Source organism: Athene cunicularia (genome assembly GCF_003259725.1).
Source record: "Athene cunicularia isolate RWA chromosome 11 unlocalized genomic scaffold, athCun1 chr11_part1, whole genome shotgun sequence".
Lineage (NCBI taxonomy): Eukaryota > Metazoa > Chordata > Aves > Strigiformes > Strigidae > Athene > Athene cunicularia.
The window spans coordinates 17,491,526-17,517,977 of record NW_020799113.1 but is presented as its reverse complement, the minus strand read 5'-3'; the positions used below and the strand labels follow the sequence as shown (position 1 = coordinate 17,517,977).

The 26,452-nt window shown below is 40.2% G+C and overlaps 2 protein-coding genes across 7 annotated transcripts; one reads left to right on the top strand and one right to left on the bottom strand.

Annotated features, from left to right (window-relative positions):
• Window positions 1-906: 906 nt before the first annotated feature.
• Window positions 907-15,647, bottom strand: DNAAF1 (dynein axonemal assembly factor 1). Of its 4 annotated transcripts, none has more exons than XM_026856707.1 (13): window positions 14,910-15,647; window positions 14,444-14,584; window positions 13,854-13,989; window positions 11,175-11,266; window positions 10,126-10,347; window positions 9,215-9,381; window positions 8,832-8,953; window positions 8,095-8,303; window positions 6,726-6,968; window positions 6,007-6,116; window positions 3,321-3,389; window positions 1,830-2,178; window positions 907-1,496 (listed from the first exon to the last, which is right to left on the bottom strand). In XM_026856707.1, the coding sequence occupies exons 1-13, from the start codon at window positions 15,109-15,111 to the stop codon at window positions 1,399-1,401; spliced, it is 2,160 nt and encodes a 719-aa protein (XP_026712508.1). In that variant the 5' UTR covers window positions 15,112-15,647; the 3' UTR covers window positions 907-1,398. The 4 variants fall into 4 exon arrangements, with proteins under 4 accessions (XP_026712508.1, XP_026712509.1, XP_026712512.1 ...); XM_026856708.1 differs by having other exon boundaries at window positions 1,830-2,175; XM_026856711.1 differs by lacking the exon at window positions 10,126-10,347.
• On the top strand, window positions 15,596-24,470 carry HSDL1 (hydroxysteroid dehydrogenase like 1). Of its 3 annotated transcripts, none has more exons than XM_026856714.1 (5): window positions 15,596-15,805; window positions 16,458-16,690; window positions 20,013-20,458; window positions 22,424-22,651; window positions 23,561-24,470. In XM_026856714.1, the coding sequence occupies exons 2-5, from the start codon at window positions 16,471-16,473 to the stop codon at window positions 23,660-23,662; spliced, it is 996 nt and encodes a 331-aa protein (XP_026712515.1). In that variant the 5' UTR covers window positions 15,596-15,805; window positions 16,458-16,470; the 3' UTR covers window positions 23,663-24,470. The 3 variants fall into 3 exon arrangements, with proteins under 3 accessions (XP_026712515.1, XP_026712513.1, XP_026712514.1); XM_026856712.1 differs by having other exon boundaries at window positions 15,638-15,750; XM_026856713.1 differs by lacking the exon at window positions 15,596-15,805 and adding an exon at window positions 15,841-15,975.
• Window positions 24,471-26,452: the final 1,982 nt, after the last annotated feature.

Below are 26,452 nucleotides of genomic sequence, written 5' to 3'. Positions count from 1 at the left end.
TACAGCTTTTCAACGCGCTCAGTACTTGTTTTCTTTAACTGTGCACATCTCTAAGATCTATTCAATTCTATTTACTACAAATCACTAGAGATCTACAGAAATATGAAAACAGACATCCTAAACAGGTATGGAATAATGAAGTGAGGTCACCTAAAGCCTAGCTTGTTCCTGATGTTGCAATTGTTTGATGTATCATAAAAACATCAGCCCTTGAAGATAAGGCCAACTCTTACGTTGTGCTTAAAGAGTGTACAGTTGTTTTTTTAACTGACTAGCACAGCTGCTTCTGCATTAAGTGAGAGCCGTTAATGCCTCAGCAGAATCAGGCAAGAGTTGCCTGTTTTCCCCAACTCTTCTTTTGCAGTCTCGCAGAGGAAGCACTGCTCTCAAGCAATCTTGACTTCCTTGAATTTTATTCTCTAGCTCAGAAGTGGGAGAAGGGGGAACAATAAAGGAAGGGGAGAGGACTTGGCTGAGGCATTGCTGCTGTTATCATTCATTTCACTTTGGCACAAGACTACCACTGTGGTGTAAGAGAGAAGCTAATGAAAGAAGATTCCTTTAGTCAGCTTTTTACACCAAAGCTGTCTTTCTACCACTACTGATTGGCTGGTTATTTTTCTGTTATATTCAAAATCCAAATACTGAGACGCCTCACAATGAAACATGATGCAAATGGCAGATATAACTATATGCTTCATCATAGATAGCCCTAAAAGTTAAAACCAGATTTTTCCATGCATGGATGCTGTTCCTACATCTGTTTTTTGCATAAACAATCATAGTATCTATGAATATTAGATCCATAAAATACCATGCTAAGCAGCAATCTCCATTTGTCATTGAAGTCCATCTGGTATGAGGTATACTAGGAAGGAGATGGTACAAGTTAAAATAGATGTGGTCACAAGTAGAATCTTTATTTAGTTCAAATGACAGAAACATTACATTATGCATTGAAACTATGTATCTAATAAACCCCCAAAATAGAAATGTTTAACTAAGTAATTTCTAGAAGGATGCAAAGGAAAAAAAAGTCATGAGTGTGGAATTTAACCTTAAACCAGTAGTGCCTTCACTATCAAAGCAGTGGGTGCTGCCGGCTGCCCTGAGGAGCTCAGAGCTGCTCTGGCAGCGGGAGCACAAGGCACTTGCTGCCTGTGGGTTGCAGGGGATTTACGGGCTTTTTTCATGCTGACACAACCACGAGTTCTGCCCTGCAGCCTCTGATTGACTGAAACACTAACTCCTCCTGTTGAGGGCAGTGGGGTTTATATCACAGTAAGTGTTACATCAGTTTTAACTAATGCTCCCACTGCTGAGCTCTGCATTTTGAGAATAACCACATGCAGCCAGCCAGGCGCTGTGCTCCACATTTGGTCTGTTTTTTCAAAGTGATTAATCTAATCCACTCTCCCTGTCCTTGCCATCTTGTGCTTTGTGAGGGCATCCTTCACCCTCAGACAGACACTGTACTTCTCCATCACTGCCATTCCCTGTTAAAAGCATAAAGGAAAAGGCAAATGAAACTCACTGGTCTTTAATACTGGAAAAAGAAATGTAGAGCCCAGGTTTTTTTAAGTATTTAAATAAAACTCAGTAAGAAATCCTCTGTTGAAAAAGCAAAGATAACACTTTAATTCCTAATTTACTAGGATTCCCACATAAATAAAAGGAAGAGGTGATTGTTAACTAACAGTGGACTGAATTTTTTTTTCAACAAGAGCTGAACAAATCCTTACTTTCAGTGTGTATGTGCCACCCACCTTTTTCTCTGGGATTAACTATGTCACTGTAATCTTAACCAGGGCAGGTAACTGTAATCTTACCATCCTCTTCCCCTGGGTTTGGGTCATCTGGTTGATTGAAGACTGGTGACAATAGTAGATTATCCTTGGGCTCAGTGACAACCTCTTCTATCAAGGGTTTCAAGGGGGTGTCTTGTTTATCTTTGATCTCCAGGTATCTTTCTGAATTAGCAGGCTCTGTAAAGAAGCTTTCAACAAGGGGTCTCAAGTGCTCCTTCTCATGCTCTTTATATATCTTATACACATTTGAAAAAATTGCTGTTGGAACTTCTCCTGAATTCTCAAACATGCTTTCATTGTTTTCCTCCAATGCAGAATTGCTGTCATTTGTCATTTCAGAAATTATTTCAATCTTTGGGTGATATTCCTGCTGTAAAGGTAGAAAATGTAATTGAAAATGTATCACTCTAGATGTAAAAGCTAAAAGATGGGTAAATATCTCTTGGATCCACATAACAGTGGTCAGCCTTGATGTGCTGTTCTCCCAAAATCCATGGAAGATGTGCCTCACCCATAGCTCTGCTTCTTTGTGGATGAATCTTGGGTTAACTATTTCTCAGGCATTAGCCATGAACTGACCATAAACTATTAATGGTTCATAAAAATACCTATTTCAGCAATGTGTGGGCTCAGTTCTATTTCTTTACCTCCAAATGGAGGGGCCTGACTAACGTCTTCATCTGACTTCAGTTAAGAACTGAACACTTTTGAGGCGTGACAGCTGCAAACACATGATCCTTCAATGTTCCCTTCCCTTATCTTTTAACTGGAGGCTTTGTTGGCCAAGAAATTTTCCAACACTATTATTATGAGTCTGTGACCAAAAGAGCAACTAAATTCCATGCCTTACTGACTGTAGGAAAAGTTTGCATTATCTTGAAGGGACTTGTGAAAACATGTACTGTATCAGCCTCTGTCTCCAGCCAGGCAAGTATGAGTCAACATCAGCACGACAACCAAAACTGTGCTTTTAAGATTTGTTCTTTTCCTTTTTTTCTCTTCTGTTTCTGTTTATAGGCTTTTCCTAGCAGATTAGTTTGAGCACAGCACAATCCTAATGTGGGCATGAGCTGCCATGTATCTGACTAGCCCGCAGTGGAGCAGAGGAGTTTGAACATCTCTGTGTTTTCAGTTCAAAAGTCTAATTTTATTCAGTAGCAGGCAATTTGTTCTATCTGTTCAGTCCTTTGCAGTATATTAGTACTGAGCAAGTATATTTTAAGAGTTATCTTCATTAAAACACTACATGCTACTGAGAAATTAATCTTATTTAACTGTTGCATTACTTGATCCTAGGTTTTCATTCTCCTATATTTGCAACACCATAATATAAAAAATCAAATTTAAAAAATATTTACAAATGGATAGAGAAGATCTACTGAAACATCCATTTTAGTTTATAAATGCATAACCGACTGCATCTCCCAAAACAGCATTTCACAACTTGGATTATCCTCACTTTGCAAAGTATGTTTAGGGAAACTTCATCACTGCAATTAGTAAGAATCTTACCTTTTGGACAAAGATTTCCTCTTCTGGGGGAAATTCATTTACATCTATATCTTCTAAATCAGGCAGCTCCTGAAGACAATCACAGGATCATTGATCAGTGGGAAGAGCTACTGTAACCAATAAAACATGACATCTCTATCTCATTGGGAATCGTCTTCAAAGCAAGGCTTTTCAGGGTAAGAGGCCACAGCCAGCAATACCACACTGTCATCTTCTCCTTGATGACAGTTTTCTCTGTTGAGCACATGTGGGAAAATGAAAATTCATCTGTCTCCAGAAACAGCAGATAGGAAGGCAATAACCTTAACATCAGACTGAATGCTATTTTCTCCTACTCTTAATGTCAACTGCAACCCATCTTTACAGGTAAGAGCGAAATCAAGATCGGCAGGCTACCTGAAACTGTTTATCAGTAAAATGTTAACCTAAATACATCTAATAAAACAATGTTTTACTACGAATGCCTCATAATTAAGGATATAGAACCACAAACTTGCTGAGAACTTTTTCCTCAGACAGCTCAAATCTTTTATTAGAAAATATTACCTAAGACAACTATTGCTTGCTGACATGAAGGCAAAAACAGAGGGTGGGAATACAAAATCAAAGGCAGAAAGTAATACCTTTTTGCCATTTTATTAGTGTAAGTCAATACTGGTAAAAGCATTTCCTTTTGGTTTTAGATGTTTTTAGAGCTTAATGATTTTGTAGTAAGTTGCTTGGCATGGTAGCATCAGGAAAATCTAATCTGTACTGTCTTGTGTGGTGAAGATTATTACAGAATTAAAACCAACAAAGGAAATTTCTGTTTTCTGATGTGGTTGTATCTAGTGCAGCATATCCTGAAGTCTCATAATTTTAGAACAGCATTAAAATGTACAAATTAAGATTTGAGACTAAAGTTAGTGGGTGGAATTTTAAGTCAGTAGGGAAGTGAAATAGCTGTTAGTCTTATTCCAATCAGCAGGGTGCATCTGCAAATCAAACCAAAATTGCTTACTCAAAGTTATCCTGGTTTAGGTACACAGAATGTCGTTCAAACACCCACCAAGGCATGTGCAACAACATGAGCTTGTTTCTGCTTGACAGAGGGATGTCACAACCACCGCATTACAAATCCTCCTGTATTGTCCACCCTGATCTCACTACTGATACCATCGACTGACTCCAGGATATGAAGGAAGACAACTGTGCTCCTCCAGAGCTTCTCACCATCGGCATCTTCACAGCCATCCCCTACTATGTCAGCGCTAAGTCTCTTTGGAAAATCTGCACTAGCGTAAGTATTGGAGGTGGTTGTGAGCAGCTCTTTCCATTACCTAATGTCAGTTGGAGAACAGAGTAGCAGAGAATACTAAAATGTGCAGTAGCGTGTGATTTGGGTTTTGTTTTTCTTCTGTAGAATTAGAATAGTTTAACATTTTATGTGTCAAAAAACTCCCATGCACATATGCTGAAGAGTTCCTTTTATACTATGTTAGTTTGTGCAAAGGAGCTTGATACGATGCCACATAGCACCAAGGGAAAAACAAACACTGAATCTATGAGATCTTCACACTGTGGGTACCTACAGTATCACTATTTATTTAAAGTTTTTATTTCAGACCCTGAAATATCTGCTTATAAAAATAATATTGTATACGCTTGGAATTGTTTCCAGTTCTCTCCACTATCCATGTTAAACCTTATTTTATTGTTAATGTTAATTTATTAATGTTAAATTATTAAAAACAGCTAATCAGGAGGAGGCAGCAGTAAGCCCTCTACTGAGCCCTTCAGAACAGGATGGAATATTTTCCTGAAAAATTAAAGAGTGTGGAAAAGATACAAGAGACTGTTCTAAAACATTTCCGTAAGAATTTAGTTAACAGTGACAGTATAAGGGACCAAAGAGTATATTGAGTGCTCTGGGAAATCATAGCTCAGAAGTTTGTTATTGCTAGGTATGTCAGAATCTGACACTGTCACTTTAGCGGCAGTGTTATACTTAAGACAAATTGAATAGTTCCCCTTCAACATGAGACTGTATTTTTCAGTGTCTTTTCCATGTGTATTTTCCAAGTCCTCCTCATGGTTAAATGTAGTTAAACATGTTTAAATGTTTGCGTCATCAGATACAAATCTTAGATAATAGAAGACCATATTACAAATGTCAATTGCTTATTATATACCTAAATGATGCACATTCTGCTTTTTCTGGAAATATACGTAAAAGTATATTTTGAGAATTAATTTATAATATCTAATATTGCTAGCTAACGCTTACAATGACTGGGTGGCTATTTCTTACTTATGCTTTTTCTGCAATAGTTCACATTTTTACTGTGTATTTCATTTGAGTTTTGCCTGAGGACACATGTATCCACTAGATTTCTTTTGTTGTGATTTCTGTTTTTTAAGAGAGAGCTCTCATTAACTTCTCCAGAGAAATCACAGATAGGTCTGTAGTGATTTATGGCCAAAGGACAAAATAAAGTTTGGAATAGCTGGTAAATTCTTTACACATGCTATACTGGAGAGAATTAATACCCTTACAACCTTACTTTTGGGTTTTTTTTTCTTTGTTTCCTTTTCTTACTAGTAGACCTTTCTTAGAAACATGGCCATACAGTTTTATTAGCCACATGTTACCGGAATTAATTTAGGAGCAGACAATAACTTCTCAAAATCTGAATCCAATACATACGTCAAGATAAAGTTTCTCTGGTATCTTCAGTTTGAGCTGTTCAACTTCAGCATATTCATCCAGCTCAGGAAGCATGGGCTTTTCAGTAGCTGCCTTCTCTGTTGGTAGATCTAAGGAATAAACAAGTTAGTTGCAGAGAACTAACTGAATAAAAGGCTTTCTACATTGCAACAGCAAGTACTGCAAAACCAGACTGCTGAGGACCTGACTACCACTGCAAAATTCACAGGCGAGTCCAGCGCTTTGTCTTTCCATCATATTCTCAGTCTCCCTTATACTGTATAAATTAATATTTGTGTTTTGCAATAACGTATTCCACAAATCTACAAAAGCATTCTTCCTTGTGTGAAGGCACAAAACCACCTCTAGTGACATCCAGCTTCTGTTGGCAGACAGGCCGCACAGTTTCTGTGGGAGCAGGGAAGCCTGTAAGCTCACCTGTCCTGTTGCTACACCTAGCACATACAAGAAGGGGAATTCCACCTTTCTGCAGCAGAAGTTGCAGGTTAAGCCCTCAAATTTTTTGTTTGTTTGTTGTATTTAAAGAAATTTTTATCAAGTACTACTTGATTTTCAACTAGTCACTGTGGAAATCTATTAGGATGTTCTTATCTATGAATCAGTTGGTTTGAATCAAGGCAGAGGTGGTGCTACACTAAGAGTTTGCCTCATTGTCTCTGCATCCTCAGTTCAGTTTGATTCTTCACTGTGTACATTACCGTCTGCCTTCTGGTTGAAGTTTGAGCATTTGTAAGAACTTGATTCCTGTTCATCCTCTTGAATTCTAGCAGCAATATTTCCAGATGTGAAATCTGTGTTATCGTCCCTATTTGGTAGAAGTGTTATCACTTCATCATGAGCATCAAAACTTTCATTTCTAAATTTCTCAGTCTTCTCTTGAGTTTCTCCCTCCTCTGATATAGTAGAATTTCCACCACTGCCACCTGAATTTGCAGGTTCTCCTACAGAAGAAACAAGTTCATTAAAACTGCTGAGTTAATCTACCATCCCTCATTCTAAATATCCAAACTTTACTATATGGTCTTAACAATTTGGCCTAAAATATGCATCAAAAGCTCCTACTTTGTTTGAGCAGCTATTTGTGGATCAGTAGTCCTCTCAAGATTGCAGCAATGTTGGAGGTTTTCCCAACTCAACCCCCCAGCAAAAAGCTCATCTAGAGAAAACACTATAGTAACTGTCTGGTATCTATAGTTAACTTTGAAAAGACTCACAGTGATTAGATATTTAAATATATGCTTGAGCATTTTGACAGATCAGTGACAGATGCTGAAGTCATCCTCTGCTTTATGCAATCTACCTCTTTGCAGAAGTTTTACTTCTTGATCAACTGTGCTTGACTTCAGAGCCTATGAAACCCCAAAACATATTGGATGGATAGATGAACACTCCTCTGCACTGTAGCATTATTACTTGTCTTCAGTCCTGACCCAGGCACTAGAAAGGTTAGGTTGGGACCTATTACTGGCCATAAACGTATGCCTCCTTGAATAATGTGACAGGAAAATTTGTGGCATAAAAAAGGGCAGTAAGTGAAGCAAATTATATAAGTCCTTCCTCTTGGTGCCTGTATTACCACTGCAGCAGGGTCTAGGCTGGAGCTCTTACTGGTAGTGAAAGCAGCAGTGGAGAGGTGCCTGGATGGGGACTAGCAAGGGGGTTTTCATTGAATCTTACTGGAGCTCACATGCCTATTGAAGCCAACCCTGTACTGCATTTTGGGGAAATACTGCTCTTTGGGTGTAACCGTCTGTCTCCATCCATGAAAGCCTGCTGGATAACTGGTTGCTCTGGTGAAGAGCTTGAAACAAGAGCTTGAAACACTGGGACAGGAAGCGGTTGTGAAAGTGTTTTTTTGTTTCATCAGCAATGAGAAAGGTGATGATTGCTTAAAATCATTGTGTTTAATCCAAGATGCACTAAGATTAATAAAGTATTTAGTATGGGAAAAGATTGATAAATATATTCCAAAAACTAGATCAGCCTGCTTCTGAACATTTAGGAACTATTTATTTATTTTAAACATTCAAATTGAAGCAGACATCTTCGAAAATAGTAACCACAAACCTTCTAGGATGTCTGTTGCATCTCCATTTTCACATTTTGCATCTCTTTCTTCCATATACTTTTGTCTTTTCTTTTCCTCTGCTTTTTGCCTGATTGCTGCTAAAGCATCAATGCTGTCTTGGATTTTTTTTCTCTCTCGGGTTTCCCATTTTTCCCTTTCTGCTTTCTCAGCTTCAAGCCCTCCAACTGCCCAGGCTTCTGCACAGGCTCTAATGAAAAGAAAAAAGCTCACTATAATATAGCTATAAAAGCCCATCCTTATAACGAGAGAGAAATTTAAAATATTTTGCAACAACACAAAACAACTGCGAAAGAAAAAAACATATAGCAGTGACAATCTCTTATGCAACAGGGATGCACATATATCTTATCCTGTATGCAGAACTGCAACAAAAGAAACAAAGATATCCAAATTCTGGTGATTCCACCACCAGAGATCGGCCAAGACTGCTGATCTTGGCTCTGCTTTTCCAGACACCTGTTTAGTTTCTCTTGAAATTGGGATTTGCCTCTGGTCTACAGACTTGGCGCAAAACTTCTGTTCAATAATTAATTCTCTTGTGAAAAAATACATGTTTTCTTCTAGGTATGTTGGATGTAGAACTCCATAGTACTTGGAGTACTCAAAGTCATCCACCCTCAATAAATTATACCAGTTATTCTTCCTTTCCTTCCATGGCAATACTGACAAAAAATGGACTTTATTGCTGTGTAAAGAAGATGGCTCTGTTTCTTACCTATCCTTTGGGAAAACTGGTCTGTCATCCAGATATGTTAGTAGTTTTAGTCGAACAGTAAGTGTTTTTCTATAATTAGTAATTTTCTTTATCACTTGGTTTCCCATCAAATTCAGCACACGCTAGAGAAACAAGGGAAACAATTTTTAAAGTTAAGTAGCAAAAAACCACAATCTGGATATGCACTTGCTCTATCATTTCAAGAACAATAAGTAAATAAAACATCCTGGGTGTTATAGTCTACAAAAACCAATGTTTAATAATATTTCTTTTAGACCATGACCTGTTGTGCACTGAACTACCCACCACCGTAGTTTGTCAGGTCCCATTTAATGGGATTCACTCATATACATGATACAAACCCTCAGGTATATTCAGCTTACCAAATTGGGCATGGCCTCCAGAATATTTATAACTCTTGGATCGCTTAGATTGTTGTGAGAAAGGTCGAGAACAGAAATACTTGGGCATTCTTGCAAGTGCTGTATGTCTTCCACTGTTTGTAACTTATTGTGAGCAATCTGCAGAGTCTGCAGGACTTTCAGACAAGCTGTCAGACAAGAACAGTACAGTGAAAGGAAAGGTAAGAGTCATCGCTTCTGGAGCAAGTAGAAAACTGCATTGTCAAAATAGTTGTTTATGTTGAATTGAGAATTTTTTTCCTGTATTTGTTATTCTGATACATGCACTTTTTGGTGCATGTATCAGAATAACAGCAGCTGCTTTCTTCACCCTCAGGAAAAATAGTTGATTGGTTTTAGGATGGTGGTTGTTTTTAATTTACATTTCAAACTGATCAGTTACACAAAGGCAAGACTTTATGTTTCACATTAGAACCAATGTACACAAACGGTAGAGAAATTAATTTTTATTTTCTGCTGAAGATGGAATAAATCCTTTAACAGACATAAAAGACTTTGTAATCACGTCTGCAACTGCCAAAGCACATCTTAACTGTAAAGTAAATGGTGAAAATGGGATTGTCAGCCTGTTGGCAACACTAAGTACTGAGATGGTATTAAGAAGTGAGGAAAAACTACTTCAATGTCCTAGGTATCCATGTGAAAGTAATTACTATGTCTTCTCTGTTTTGTCACCTATTTAAATTGCAAAATACATAGGTCTGACTCTTCAATAGAAGCCTTGTGGACTTTGGTATGGGATACTGTACAAAATTTTAACAGGAATAAAACCCCCCTTTGAAACTAGCACCATTAATAATAGCTTAGCTTCGTCAAAGCTTAGGAATATGGGCTCATTATAGGTTAAAACATGCTGCACCAACAGTTCTTACAGAGATTCTCAATGGTCTTTATGTAGTTGTTACTGATATTGAGGGAATCCAGCTTTTGTAAGGGTTCAAGGTTTTCAATTTTGTTAATTAAATTGAGTTGCAAGTAGAGGCAACGCAACTCTGTCAGAGCTTCCAAATTCTCAATTTTTGTTAAGCCGTTGCATTCCAGCCATAAACACTTCAATCCAGTATACTCTTCAAGATTCTCCAGGCGGTCAAATCCTGCAGAAAAAGATGTTTTAAAATGAAATTGCACTGGCTGAAAACAAGTCTTTGGAAGAGTAAATTTCATTAAACCAGTGCTGCTGAAACAGCCTGTGAGAACACTTGCACTCAAGTTGCTGCTACTTCCACTGCCTGGCCCTTAAAGGGCAAAAACATACAGGTACTGGTCTATATCTTGTGCAGCCCTTTAGATGCTCAAATACATTTTTGAGAAAATAGCAAAACCAAGTCCAAATGTAGGAGGCAGATTTAGCATGTCCTATTTATTTAAAACAATTCTTATGCTAAGCTGAACTAGCTAACTATTGTGCAAAAACCTTGAAGATCCCAAGAGAATGATCCATGTTCATTCTAACAACTTCTTTTTCTTTCAGTTGTTTTTGAGAACATGCAAGTGTTTACTGTTTTCTTCCTGTCCATTTTTGTCTGGCAGTTAGAAAGTCCCGAAAGCTGAAAAACAGCTTCTTTATATGAGTACATTTAAGAAGAAATACATATATTTTCCTCTGAATGCAACCCAGACCAGAATTTTAAGACATTTCTCAGAGGCGACTGTTTTTTTTTGGGAAAAAAAAAACCAGTGTCCCCTGGTTCCTACTGATTCTTTGAATGACACTACAAATTGGATTTGCTCTATAACCAATTCATTTTTCTACCTTCATATTTACTCAGTTTGTTTCACAATTTTATTAGCATATAAAATTAAAATACATTTCTAATTTAAAAGAATTATTAGATACCCTACTTCAGTGAGCCATAAAATAGATTCTCAGCTAAAATGCTACTTTGAAAGGTAAATCTAAGCAGTTATGTCCACATCTTACCTTTATAATGCAAGTAAAGCGTATCATTTAAGTATGGGGTCCAATATAATTTCTGCTGTTTACAGATGTCTTTCAGAATCGTTTTTGTCATTCTAAAATAATAACGGGAAGCAGAAGCAAAACAAAAAATGTATTTCAGTGCATATTCTGAAATCTTTGGGTTTTTAACAGATTTCAATGCCACACAATTGATAGTTCTTTTATGCAAGAGAAACAGCTATAGCTTTACAAGTCTATACTCCAAATAAAAAAGCAGTAGTTTCTTTAGAGTGACTTTCCATTTCTGCCTGTTTGAAGTGAGTTACCAGGCTCTTCTGCTAAAAAACACAGAGTATGTAGGAAAGTGGGTAGGGAATGACAGAGTCCATCTGCTTGGAAAAGAGCAGGATGATTCTATGTTAGATGCTGTTTCCTTCCTCTCCAATTCTTTCCTCCATTCCTTGCTGCTTTGGTGCAGGACCTTTGGTGGCATTGTCAATATGCAACATTTTTCTCAGAGTAGAAAAAAATCAATAGTTGTCAACCTAATATTTTCATGAAACGCTGACTCTGAAACAGCACTTGACAATTTTAATATAGAACTGTGATTGGCTAGGACACGCAGTAAGAAAACGAGTAATACCTGTTCAACTGTAATATTCAGCTCCACTCCTTTTGGGATTTATGAAAGCAAGAAGCAAGAAAAGTCTACTCAGGGAAGCTGTGGGGTACAGCTGAACAGTGCAGGGGCAGAGGACTCGGCAAGAGTCATTGGTCAGAAAGCTACAGTGGGGAGGCTGCAGGGACAAAGCCCTCGGGCTGGCAGCCAGCAGCAGCCAAACGAGATCCAAGTTGCAGTCAGCATGACAGTAAAGCCCCGGACGCAGTGAGTAAGTATACTGGTGGCCTTCAAACTGTTAAACCAGAAATGGATTGCAGTGAAGAGCGGCCGATGGGAGGAGTTACACCATTATCTGGGCCCCTGCGTTAGACAGCACTGGATTGACAGTTTCATAGAGTTGGTAGTCGCCTAGCAGGGAATTTGCAAAGAATGACAGGACACTGGTTTTGGAGGCAAGGTCTCCAGGGCTACAAGAAATGTTGTAACATAGACAAGCAACTTGAGAACCCATCAGCAAAACACCTAGCAAAAACATTACAAGGCAGAAAATATCTCTATCTTCTCACTTAGATTATATTCTGTACAACAAAATGTCAGAATAAAACTTCTAGCAGATATCACTCAAATATTGCAAAAGTACAGTGTTAAATGATCCAAAATTATTTTCTACTGTAAAATCCGTATTAACAAATTGAACTTTGCATTTGTGGTCGTAAGTATTCATAGGCCTAAAGTCTGTAACAGTAAGATTTTCATGACATGAAGATATTTTCAAAATCACAAAAAAAAAACTTGAGTAAAGGCAGCAGCGTTAAATCTTTCCTAATGAATTTGCTTTTAGATATATTTACTTACTGCACTAAAAATCTCAATATTGCTGAAGAACAAAACTGCAATACAATCAACTAGTGAGCTGAATTCCTGAGGCAATACAAAATACGATTGTTAGCCTGTAACTGCCCTGCCCTGCAAGCCAAACATGCCTGACATAAATCACTGAAGGAATGAAAGATTTATAAACTTTAAGTAAAATCTTTAAATATATACTGCTTTCTTATATTGTCAGCCCAGATACATTATTGTATGGTAGCCATTTGCAGTATATCCCACTTTTTTCCACTGTGCTATTTGTAGTAGCGTTTAATCAAATTATTACCATCTTCAAGAAATTTACAGGATCATAAAATACATTCCTTCAAAACCCTAATTATCTTATGTGCAGTTACTGGTCTCTGCCATCATTCTTCGTAAGAACTGAATTCTGAAGTGTGATTAGCCTTGGATAATTAGGTTTTCTAAGTAAGTACAGTCCAATCTACCTCCTGATAACTCAGTGAGAGTCTTTCCTTTGACTTTTAAGGACCATGTCGGTCTCTAGTAGAACAACTATGTTAAAGTTAGCAGCAACATTAACCTTGGGAAGTTTCACCAACATGGAAGCAGGTATAGGAACGGAGAGTAAATGTTCATTGTTTCTTACATATCACTGAATAACTAGCCCACATGACCAGACTTTCAACAGTGTTATTAAACAGTACCAAATAGAGGTTTTAATTTCATTATTTGCTTGCCATGTGCTTAATCAGAGCTAACATAAGAATAATCCCATTTCACAGCTATTAATGAACAGTCATTGCAGTATATTGTGGTTTAGGCTGGACCAAAATTAGAGCCAGACCTTACAAAGGAGTTGTATCTTATTGTTAACCATCTGAGGTACCTCTGGATTTTCTCTGCTAAAAATTATGTTGACAACTATTTACGTTGTGATGAATTAATGCAATGCATTGTCTGAACTGATGCTGAGAAATGGTCAAATCTACTGACAAATTACTCCCACAAGAGTTTGCACAATTTTCTCCAGAACCATTAAACAGACTACATCATGTAGTTAGAATGTAGTTTGCTAAAGCGGCCATTAAAAAAAAAAAAAAAAAAAAAAAAAAAAAAAAAAAAAAAAAGCTGTACAGATGCTGGTATTATCACCAATTCGTGATTTACTGATTATAGAAGAACTCCCACTGACTTCAGTGATGTCAGGATTTAAAAAAAAAAATAATCCACAAACAAGGTATTACCTTACACAGCCCCTCTTTTCTTCTGTTCTTTGACTGAATGAGCTGTTTACCGATTTGTGATCACCATCTGATTTTTGTTCATTCTGTTGATCTGCTATGGACATACAGTTCATGTCTTTCTCTTGAGTTTTAAGATCTTTTTAAGTAAGAAAACAAGTGCAGTTTAACAGCATGGGTAGGGAAAATTGGCACACTGTCAATTAGAGAAATATTGAAGAGCACTTCAATATGAATTTCAAGAAAAGCAGTATTCTAACCAGGATTTTTGCTCGAATCTTTATTGGAAGGAAACTTAACTTTTTTTAGCAGGCAAAGCAGTAACATAAGTAGTAGTAAAATGAACTGTTGAAATCTGCTTTTTTTTTTTTTTAGATCTGGAAGTCAGGTAGTTCCCACTAGTCTTAAAATTATTATAATGTACAGTGACAGTGAAGTACTGGCACCAAGGTTCTTAGTCTTAGACATCTACTATATATTACATTCAGTTAACAATAATTTGAGTTTAAGAATGCTAACTTTGCATGTAAAGAGACTAAAGTCAGGGCGTATCTCAAGCACTGTTTCCTAGTACAGCTCTTCTACAAAATTACCCTTTTGCAGTCTTCGGAAGGTGTCTCCAGTGCTATACTCATTCAAGCCATCTTTAGGCTGCCTTTGATTAATTGCATTTTCAATACTCTTCTCTTCAGATTCTTGCTCTGAACCTTCTAGTTGCACTTGTGGTCCATATACTTAAAAAGAGACAATGCAAACAAGATGATTGTACCAACTCATTTAAATATGATTGTAATTAAAACATTTGGAAGTCAGGCTAGCTGCATGATTGCAACACAGGAAAAGGTATCTCTTCAGCTAGAAAATTAAACAGAAAAAAAGCAAACACAAGAAGATAGCAGTTGAGTAAGTCTCAGCTATGGCAAGATTTTCAGTGAATTTACTGAGAGAAAGAATAAACTCATATTACATCCAGATGAGTAATGACAGACTTGATATCTAGGCTTTATGGTCACTGCAATTCCCTAAATTAGTCCTAGCAAGCCAGCTGGACGAGCTCACCTGTGGTGACAGAATTGCCTTCGCTTTCTGTTTGGCTATCTGCATGTCTGGTGTCGTTCAGAGATTCCCCTGACACCTCTTGTGCAGTAACTTTCCTTCCAAGGCCTTTGTCTCCAATTTGTGATTGCATTTTAAGATGATTTAGACAAACATCAGCCAAGTCAGCATTTGATTTACAGTCCAACTTTTCCAGACAAAACATCTAAAGGTTTTTGTAAGAGAATCTCTTACAGATAAGACGACCTGTATGAGTAAACTATGAGGCGTGCATGGAGCTGGCAACCTGGGGCTAGTCACTGCAACGATACTAAAAGGCAGGAAGAGCTTATCTTAAATCCTGCCTACTGTGGATCTCACTCAGAGCAGAGGGCCACGGCCGAAGAGCCTCCCAAAGCAGAGTGAGACTTTTTTCCTTCTGAAGGTGTCGAGCTGAGGACACAGCGATGGTGCCCTTCGAGGCACCACCCGCTCCTGCGCACCACCTGCCTGCTGCCCCCCTGCAAGCCGGGCGGGTTCCTGAGGCGAGGTTTAGTCTCCTCACGAGGACTGCAGATGCTGTCACGTTTCCCCCCAGCACTTTTCGCTGCTGTAGCCCGGGAGGTCTCTGGGCCAGACTCGTGTCCTAGAGCGCAGTGCTGGATCTCCCGTTAAACCTCCAGCGGCCTTTGCCTGACCCGAGCCCCGGCCTGGGCTGGGTCTGGCAGGGCCGGGCCCGCTGGTTGGCGAGGGCGTGCCCGGAGCCCGCTATCCCTCCCGGCAGGGGTGAGGCCTGCGGCCCGCAGTGCGCGTCGGCCGGCTGGGCGCGGGGAGGGCGGTGAGCAACGCGCTAAAGGAAGCGGCGGTAAGCTGTCGGCTCTGGTTGTAGATCGAGTGGTGCCGAGGAGGCGGCGGTTGGGGTTTGTGCTTGTTTTAAAAAAATCTTCACTAGTAAAAACGTTGTGAAGCACAGCACGCTTTCCCCTGCAAGGCGGTGTGCGGTGTGCCATCAGCGCAGGGCGCTGTCCCGTGGCTTCAGGCTTTTCAAACCGTAAGGACACGGTAGATGTGGTGCAATCGCTAGGAAAGGGTTAGTGCTTTGTGATATTGCTAGGGACTAAAATGATGCTTCTGCCTCTGAGCTTGCTTCTTCTCTCGTGTAGCTGTCTGTGCTTGGAAGAGCATGTTGTTTCTTGTGTGCTCAGCTCTCTCCTGCTGGTTATCCTTGCCTCTTTTGTAGATGGATCTTAACCTTCCAAAACTAGTTTTTACATGTCGAACTTTCCTTATCTGCTTGGACTTGAATTGTTTACAGTAGGATTGATTGGTGTTATTGCAGTATAACTGATTAGTAGCTAAGGCCTTGAACAAGGACCAAACAGTAGCTAAACCTGTGAGGATGATGGTAGGTAATACCCAAATTTTAGCAGGCTGACATGTGGCTTTTCTGCATCAAAATGGTTCTCAGACTGTAATGTGCTGAATCGCAAAGGTTTTACATTCAGTCTGAAAAGTTTACGTGGCCCAAGAGGTGATTGTAATTGCCTGTGTGTCTCTTGTTTTTTTTTCCAGGCTTGTGATCACCATGGCTGCAGTGGATCGTTTCAACCTCTTGTACAGGGAGATCAGTCGTTCCTGCAATTTTTACGTAGAGGCCCTGGCTATAGTTGGAGCTTGGTACACAGTCAGAAAGTGTGTCTCGCTTGCATTTGACACTTACCACATGCTTAGGTTGCATTTAATTCCAAAGCTGGGCGGCAAGATTGATCTTGTCAAGCAGTATGGAAAATGGGCCGTGGTCACTGGTAAGAGACCGAAGCAGTATATTTGCTTATGTTTATATAGCATACTGTGCCAGTACTGTAAAACTTGCTAGCTTATATTGCTGGGTGAGGCTTATGTCACAAGATAGTGACTGTGTTATCTCAGGTTGCATGTTAATCTTCTTGAACAGTGACAGTTGTTCAGTGCCTTGCAGTTCCTCATGAGACAAGCAAGCTTATTGATTGACTGCTGAGAAAGAATTACAGAGCACTTCTTCCCAAAAATTGCAAGGTACACCCCAGACGCATGCAAGCATAGACAGAGATGCCAGCAAGATCCCTTTTTTGTTATGGGCTTTTCTTCAACAAGGTTTAAGTCACGTACCTCTGACATCCTCACCTTTCATTAAGGTTCTACTGCATGCTCTTTGTTGTCATAGAAAATATAAAAACTGCATGAGATGGGATTGCAGAAGGGTGCTACTGACGATCACAGAAACATGGTGGGATGAGTCACACAACTGGAGTGTTGCAGTGGGTGGCTATAACATCTTCAGAAGGGCTGGGCAAGGAAGGAGAGGCAGTGCGGTAGCCCTGTGTGTTAGGGAATGTTTTGATTGTCTAGAGCTTAATGACGGTGATGATAGGCTTGGGTGTACGTGAGTAACAATCAGGGGGAACACCAACAAGGCAGATATCATGGTGGGAGTCTGTTACAGACCACCCAACTGGGATGAAGAGGTAGACAAAATATTCTATAAGCAGCTGGGAGAAGTCTCACAATCACTAGCCTTTGTTCTTGTGGGGGACTTCAACTTACCAGATGTCTGCTGGAAGTACGATACAGCAGAGAGGAAACAGTCCAGGAGGTTTCTGGAGTGTGTGGAAGATAACTTCCTAACAACTGGTGAGGGAGCCACCCCTGCTGGACCTGCTGTTTGCAAACAGAGAAGGACTTGTGGGTGATGTGACAGTTAGAGGCTGTCTTGGGTGCAGCAACCATGAAAGGATAGAGTTTTTGATTCTTGGAGAAGTAAGGAGTAGGGTCAGCAGAACTGTCATCTGGGACTTCCAGAGGACAGACTTGGCCTGGTTTGGGAGCCTGGTTGACAGAGTCCCTCAGGAGGCAGTCCTGAAGGGCAGAAGAGTCTAGGAAGGCTGGACATTCTTCAGGAATGAAAACTTAAAGATGCAGGAGCAGGCTGTCCCCATGTGCCAGAAGATGAGCTGGTGGAGTAGAAGACTGGCTTGACTGTACAGAGAGCTTTGGCTGGAACTCAGGAAAAAAATGAGAGTTTGTGACCTTTGGAAGAAGGGGTAAGCAACTCAGGAGGACTACAAGGATGTCATGAGGTTATGCAGGGAGAAAATTAGAAGGGCCAAAGCTCAACTAGAGCTTAATCTATCTACTACTCTAAAAGACAATAAAAAATATTTATATAAATATATTAGCAACAAAAGGAGGGCTAAGGAGAATCTCCATCCTTTACTGGATGCAGGTGGAAACAGTGACAAAGGGTGATGAAAAGGCTGAGGTACTTAATGCCTTCTTTGCCCCAGTCTTTAATAGTAAGACCAGTTCTTTGGTACCCAGCCCCCTGAGCTGGAAAACAGGGATGGGGAGCAGAGTGAAGCCTCCATAACCCAAGGGGAAATGGTTAGTGAGCTGCTACACCACTTAGACACACACAGGCCTATGGGACTGGATGGGATCCACCCAAGGGTGCCGAGGGAACTGGTGGAAGTGCTCACCAAGCCACTTTCCATCATTTATCAACAGTCTTGGCTAACCGGGGAAGTCCCAGTTGACTGGAGGTTAACATAATGTGAAACTCATCTACAGGAAGGGCTGGAAGGAGGATCTGAGGAACTACAGGCCTGTCAGCCTCACCTTGGTGCTAGGGAAGGTTATGGAACAGATCATCTTGAGTGCCCTCATGTGCCATGTACAGACAACAGATGATCAGGCCCAGTTGGCACCAGTTTATGAAAGGCAGGTCCTGCTTGACTGACCTGATCTCCTTGTATGATAAGGTGACCCATTTAGTGAATGAGGAAAAGGCTGTGGATGTTGTCTAAGTGGATTTTAGTAAAGCCTTTGACACCATTTCCCGCAGCATTCTCCTGAAGAAACTGTCTGCTTGTGGCTTGGACAGGTGTACTCTTTGCTGGGTAAAAAATTGGCTGGATGGCCAGGCCCAAAGAGTGGTGGTGAATGGAATTAAATCCAGTTGGTAGCCAGTCATAAGTGTGTCCCCCAGGGCTCAGTGTTGGGTCAAGTTCTGTTTCATATCTTTACCAATTATCTGGACAAGGGGATTGAGTCTGCCCTCAGTAAGTTTGCAGATGACAGCAGGTTGGGCAGAAGTGTTGACCTGCTTGAGGTTAGGAAGGGTCTGCAGAGGGATCTGGACAGGCCAGGCTGATGAGCCAAGGCCAGTTGTATGAGGCTGAACAAGGCTCAGTGCTGGGTCCTGCACTCAGGTCACAACAAGCCTCTGCAATGCTGCAGGCTTGGGGCAGAGTGGCTGGAAAGCTGCCCAGCAGAAAATGACCTGGGAGTGCTGTTGACAGCCGGCTGAACATGAGCCGGCAGTGTGCCCAGGTGCCCAAGATGGCCAACGGCATCTTGGCTTGTATCAGAAATAGTGTGGCCAGCGGGGACAGGGAAGGGATCATCCTCCTGTGCTCGGCACTGGTGAGGCCGCCCCACACATTCTGTGTTCAGTTTTGGGCCCCTCACTGCAAGACAGATATTGTGGTGTTGGAGCGTGTCCAAAGAAGAATAGCGAAGCTGGTGAAGGGTCTGGAGCACAAGTCGTATGAAGAGTGGTTGAGGGAACTGGGGTGGTTTAGATTGGAGAAAGGGAGGCTGAGAGGAGACCTCATTGCTCCCTGCAACTCTCTGAAAGGAGGGTGTCAGAGGTGGAGGTCGGTCTCTTCTCCCAAGTAACAAGTGATAGGAAATGACCTCAAGTTACGCTAGGGCAGGTTTAGATTGCATATCAGGAAAAAGTTACTCACTGAAAGGGTCGTCAAACATTGGAACAGGCTGCCCTGGGAAGTGGTTGAGTTGCCATCCCTGGAAATATTTGAAAGACATAAATGTGGTGCTTAGGGACATGGTTTAGTGGTGGGCTTGGCAATGCTGGGTTAACGGTTGGACTCCATGATTTTAAAGGTTTTTTCCAGCCTAAATCATTCTGTGATTCTGTGACAATGTCTTTTTAGTTGTGTTTTTGAGATCACCATATTCAGTGTCACATGATCTTCAGAGAAAGGAAGAAAGTTATAATTGAAAGAACTGGCAAAAGAGAAGGCTGGGGCTGCTCTGATTTTCACCTTTTTTAATTTCCTATTACAGGTAGCACAGATGGTATCGGGAAGGCATATGCCGAAGAACTGGCAAAGCGTGGTGTCAACATCATCTTAATCAGCCGAAACAAAGAGAAGCTGGAGGCTGTGTCTAGAAGTATATCTGAAACCTATAAAGTGGAAACAGATTTCATAGTAGCTGACTTCAGCAAGGGGCGTGAGCCTTACCCAGGCATTAAGAAGGCTCTAGAAGACCGTGAAATTGGCATTTTGGTGAATAATGTAGGAATGTCTTATCCCTACCCAGACTATTTTACCAACCTGTCTGAGGATATGTTGTGGGACATAATCAATGTAAATATTGCTTCTGCTAACATGATGATTCATATTGTGCTGCCAGGCATGGTAGAGAAGAAGAAAGGGGCAATTGTGAATGTTTCTTCTGCATCCTGTTGTCACCCAACACCAATGTTGACAATCTATGGAGCCTCTAAAGTAAGTTGGGGTGTAATGTTTAATGGTATGCACTAAAAAGTAGATGCATTATAGGTTGGTTGGTTGTAAATACATTTAGCAAGGATATAAAAATATACTTGAAAGTTTTCTAGGAGTTTGTTCAAATCCCGGAGGTGTTACATATAATATGCAGTAAATTCTTTATCCTCACTAATATTGGTCTTTGAACTGAAGGCAGTGCTATTTGGATGACATGTGAACTGTAGCATAACAGTAGTCATAGGAAAAATCAGAGGAATGATGCATAAAGCAAAGTGACATTTCTGTGACCCATCAAAAGGTACAGGAATTTCATCTCTTTTTCAGCTGAACTGTGCAGACATAGCTCAAGCTACTTACATACTACTGTTTGGTAGCAAGAGGGGTTATACTTATGCTCAAGGCACTGTGATGACAAGGGCTGTGACCAAATCAAGCCACTGCTTCACCTAACACCAAGGGACAGAAGGCTGCTTACATCGTTGCCTGTACCATATTTAGGGAGAAGGGAAGAGAACTCCTCCCCCGGCACCAATGAGATCCAGTCAGTAATGAATAGGATGGAGCAGCTGGGTGTTGCTGGAAGTATGAATAGATGTGGGGATGCAGATTTACACTGGGTGACTTGCTGCTGAATCCACAAAAGCAGGATCTTGCCTAGATCTGGTGTCGAAACACAAGTGGTTATTGCTCCCAGCTGTTGGTGGCTGCTCTCCGCTGTAGCCTAACCCCTGTGCAGCCTTGCTTCTGGGATAGGTCTTGTGAGTACTTCCTTTTGCCTGGAGCAAAACCAGCTCTTACTACCCCAAGGTATAAAACTCCTTGCAGATTTTCTTCATTGTGGAAACTGGCTTAAGATTCCTGTTTCTGTTGCAGAGTATCTTCCCCCATAGGTTATGGTGAGTGTATGTAGAATTGCACACTGAGGCCTGAATGAAAAAGATCAGAACAAAAACAAGTGTACCAAAGTTTCTTCCTTTAGCTGCCATCATTAATCCAGATCCTAGATCAGCAATCCAGTTTAAAGGCTAGCCTCTGTACACTTGTATTGGTGCAGAAGTGAGAAGAAGCTGCTCTAGCATCGCAAGCCTCTGTGTGTGTTAATAGTGTATGGTGTTCGAAGTGGTTCATTTGTTTTGTTTCTTTTCCTAAAGCAGGTGTAAGCATTTGTAGATGCTATCCCAACAGTCTGCTGGGAATGGAGCTTTTGTGAGGCCATTTGGGAGCAGCAGCCTGTTTGCTCACAAGCTGAGTCTAAAATTCTCTTTCTCGGCACAGCAGCAGCTTCAGTGTGACGGCAGCGTTGCTGCCTTGATAAGACTGAGCAATGGTTATTCTCCCATCTATTTGATTCCAGCAATCCCAGTTATCAGGCTTCTGCTTTTTATGTTATTCTGTAAAAGTAAAATGAACTCAAGGAGGTAGTACGGATATACATAAACAAATGCATGTTTAATTCTGCACAAGGGAGTTGCAAGAAGTAATTAACCTAGCTTCTGGGGAAGATCAGTTGAGTATGAAGTTTGCCTGTAAATGTATTAAAAAATGGGACTTCAATTTGTCCTTTTGACAATAGTATGTGTAGTTAGCTTTGGAGTGTCCCTTGCAATGCCCCCAGACTAAAGGTGTTTGGTTTAGATGAAATAAATGTTTCTGTATTGTTTTTAAGCAGAAATTGTCAGATTGTTAAATTTACATCAGAGAGTTAAGCAGTTGCTTTGACCTGCAAGTTACTGTACCATTGCAGGTTTTTAGCAAAAAAATAACAAATAGAAATGTTGGTAATTCTTTGAAATGTGTATTTTTATACTATTTATTCAAGATACTGTAATTTTTTTTAGCTGATATATAAAATATGCTACAACTTTTCTGTAATTTCAATAAAACTCTGCCCTAAGACTTGATTATTTTTAAAAATAAGAAATTAAGGAAAAAAGATGTTTCTTTCTGCTTTTGTCTTTCTAGACTTACTTGGACTATTTTAGTAGAGCGCTACAGTATGAGTATGCCTCAAAAGGAATTTTTGTTCAGAGTTTAACCCCATTCATAATTGCTACAAAAATGACAGCATGCAGCAGCATTACATCAAAGAGATCTTTCTTTTTTCCTTCTGCTGAAGAATATGCAAGTCATGCCATTTCTACTCTTGGGTTATCCACAAGGACTACTGGTTACTGGAAGCATGCAATAAAGGTAATAGAATTCATTAATCTATTTCATGTCTGTCAATAGAAGTAAATAAGTTGTTGACTTTCTTAGGAGTCTGAAAACTATGCTCGTATTCTGAAAAAGTGCAATATATATTGCAGGACTTAAAGGCATTGTGCCGTATTTTCACACTAATTCTGCTTTAGAAAATTATGCTCAGGCATGCTTATTTTTAGAATGAGAGAGTGAATCCAATTCCAACTTGAAATGGGAAAAAGACAACTTTTTATTCAAAAGCACAGAGTATCTCACTTCACTTGGGGTGTTGCTGACTGGGCAAGCATTTAATGATCTATGAACAGAAATAGCTTTTCTTAATCTTAATTTATTGAGCATACTTCTGCTTTGAGGAAGAGTGGGCAGGGAGGATGAAATAATAGCAGATAAAAAAGGCCACATTTTTATCTTGATACCTGGAAGCAGGTTCTCTGTATGTTAGGTTTTCATTTTGGGAGGCAGACTGTGGGCTCCAAAGTAATTTTATGAACATTGGTCACATCTCATGTGTCCTGCCTAGTGGCTTTCTATAGCATAGGTTGAGTAGAAGAAATTGAAGAGGTGGGGATTATTCCAAAAGGAATAAAAGAATTGGGAAGGAATCTGGTAAAATGTGGCAATTAAAGGAAGTGGGCAGTGTAGCTGTTGCAAACTTGAACAAACCATTTCAGGATTTATTTGCAGAACCAAACTGTTCAGCTGTGGGCACTACTTCCAAAGTGGCTAAATATATTTACTTCCAGGAGGTTGAATTTAAGGCTCAGTTGCTTCAATTCAAAAGGTTTTGCCTTGCTTTAGTGGTAATTTGAGAAACTGTTTGTTAACTTTAATGGAATATATCTTAATCTGTCTATTTCTTTCTTTTCTCTTCCCTTGTCTCCCTGTACTTTTCCACAGTTCACGCTGGGTGAGCGCCTACCTGAATGGATCTGGGCATGGTTTGCAATGTATTTTCTCAGAACTATGCGCAAGGAAGCTTTAACATGCAAAGTGAAATAGGAGTATCTAGATGTCCTGTGTAACGAGTACTATATTCTGATCAGAGCATTGCAAAAATGTGCAGTGAACCTTGGTGGACTTACTGCAACTTATCCATACCTTGCTAAACAAGCTATGTGTAACATAGACATCAGAAGTCTGGATCCTCTCTATCCTTAAATAGCTCCTCTGCTGCTTTCCTCCATCACAGAGAGCTAATCTTTTTAAGGTTAATCTTCGTTCACTTTCTCTTGAAGGTAATTGAGCAGGAGCAGGTAGAGTTTTAATTCTTATAGTAAATGACTGTTTCCTCCATAGTGCTACATGATTTCAACTTGCAAAGTTGACTGAATTTGAGAATTCTCCAAATATGTCAGAAATGGGCCTCAGAAAATCATGTTGTTCTAAAAGACAATCCCAGTCAACTGTATTATGTTTCTTTAATATGTAGTTTTGTGTAACTCTTCTGCCTTCTAAGAGCGGATGTATGTTTGTTTGTTTGAAGTGCAAATACTGCTTTTGGATTATGTTATTTAAGGAACTTTTCAAAATGAAGGTGTATAACAAAGTGCTGTTGACTCAGAGGTTGTTTAAATGATGGAAAAGGTCATACAGAGCCGTAAAGGAATTTGGAGATAAGCTTGTATGCTTTCTTATTCCAGGTGTGAATGATCTTGATAATACTTTATATATTGCTTCAGCAATCTGGAATATGGCTGGAGAATTAAGAATGTGAAAACACTAGATAAAGAAAAATAATGAAGAAATATTTTTACTTAAAAAGAGGTTGGTTTCCTACAATAATAAAAATTATTGAAGTTTTGATGCTGTATGATTTTTGATGCTTTTGTTTATATAACTAAATATGTTTTATGCATACATACTTACTAGAAGTCATCAGATATCACACACTGCTCATGTGTTGCAGGCTCCACATCTGAGAGTCAGGAGAGCTGTCCTGTCTGTGTATGCTTAATTGTTGCCTGAAAGAGGGACGTGACTTTGGAAAATCTTTTTGTGTTTTATATTATTATGGGATTGTTAGTGCTGCTTCTGTAATGTTATACTGAAATATCCAACCCGTGAAATACCTATATACACAGCAGCATGACTCAAGGAACATCCTACCCTTGTTTGTGCTAATATTTGTTGCCTGAATGTTACAGTGCTCTATTTCCTGATGGTGACAGTGGGAGGTCAGTATACTATGCTAGTTTGCTCCCTGAAATCCCTACGAGAGGACATACAACAGTTGCACTCGTTGGGAGCGGCGGCGCTGCCCCGCACGGTGCTCGGCTGCTCTCGCCGAGACGGCGCTAACGACCCGCGGTAACGGGCACCGAATACATGAGTTTCCTCGTTCGCTGACTACGGCGCGCTGGGCACGGGCAGAGCTCCCTGAAGGGGAGGGCTCCTCTGCTGCCCGTGGCCCGAAGCCGCAGAGCGAGGCTGCCTGCAACCTCCCCGCCGCTGCTCTCTGAACAGATCTCAGCCGGCGATCTGCGCGGAGTTCCCATCGCCCGGTCTGGGGTACCCTCGCTTCAGAAAAAACAGGAAGTAACTCCAAGTGTAGCTGTTCTAGGGGATGGGCAGGTTGGCAAGTTTAGGTTCCTATGCAGCTCCACACGGTAAGGGTATTAAACTGAATAAAGTTGTGAGTGTGCAGTTCCCTTGCTCTTAGTTTCCATCATATTTCAGCATCGGGCTTACATACAGTGTGTTATCAGCAGTAAGAATGTTTGTTTTGTTTATTTGTGCAGTTGTTTTTTTTATTATTCTAGTTTATAAGCCAACAAAGTGATAAGGTAGGATCAGCAGGCAACATACTATAACTGTGTTTAGTTTCGGGATGAAGAAGCAGCTTTGTAATCACAAGCAGTTCAGTCTTTCATGGCGTTGTCAGTCAGCTAGAAATAGAGGGGAATTCTAGCCCTGTTACAAGGAAATACTTGAGAATGCTAAATAAAACCAAAGTAACAGCTGTCACATGCAGACTTGATTCATGCTGTTGTGCTGTGAAGTCAACCCATCATTCTGAATACTGTGACTCTCCTAATAAGGCTCCTGCTTTTCAGCCCTGGTCACTGCAGCAATGTATAGTTCTGCTCTGCTTTTCCATGTGGTGTGACAGGAAAAAAAAAAATGTTTCTCTTCACTCATCTCTTAATGGCTTTTTATCTATTGTTAGTGCAATGTTTGGAATTTTAAGAAGTACTAGCATTGCAAGTTTTTTCAAATGCTTGCTGTACCTCGGAATATAAAGGGAAGAAGCTTCCCCTCCATGTGAAAAACACTTTCCTTGAACTTCACATTATTACATCTGTAATCCTAGCCCTTACTTTCTCATGTGCCCATGTTGCAGGAACTCATGTTTCACCTCAAGAAAATGTGAAAGACTTTTTAAACGCTGATTTTCTCTTACAAGCACAGGGACTGAAAGTTTGCTTCCTGTAGTATTTCTTGTGCTTACCAACCCTTGTCACAGAGTTTGATTCTCCTTGTGTAAAATGGCATGCCATAGCAGAATTCCTATTTGCTACATTTCTGACTGGAAAAAAGCCGCCATGCTCTTTTAAGCATCAGTGGACACTTTTTATCATGTTAATATTGTATTTTGCACTTTACTTTTTCCTTGCCATGGGCCTGGCACATCATTTTGTTATTTTCACACACCCTTTATGTACCAGGTGGTAGAGATTGGTGGTCACTGTTGCCTGTTCTGTTGTCAGGTTAATGCCTGAGTGTTCCACATGTGCTCTGGGCAAAGAAGAAACTTGAGTGTTTCTGAAAAATTACTAAATGAAACATATG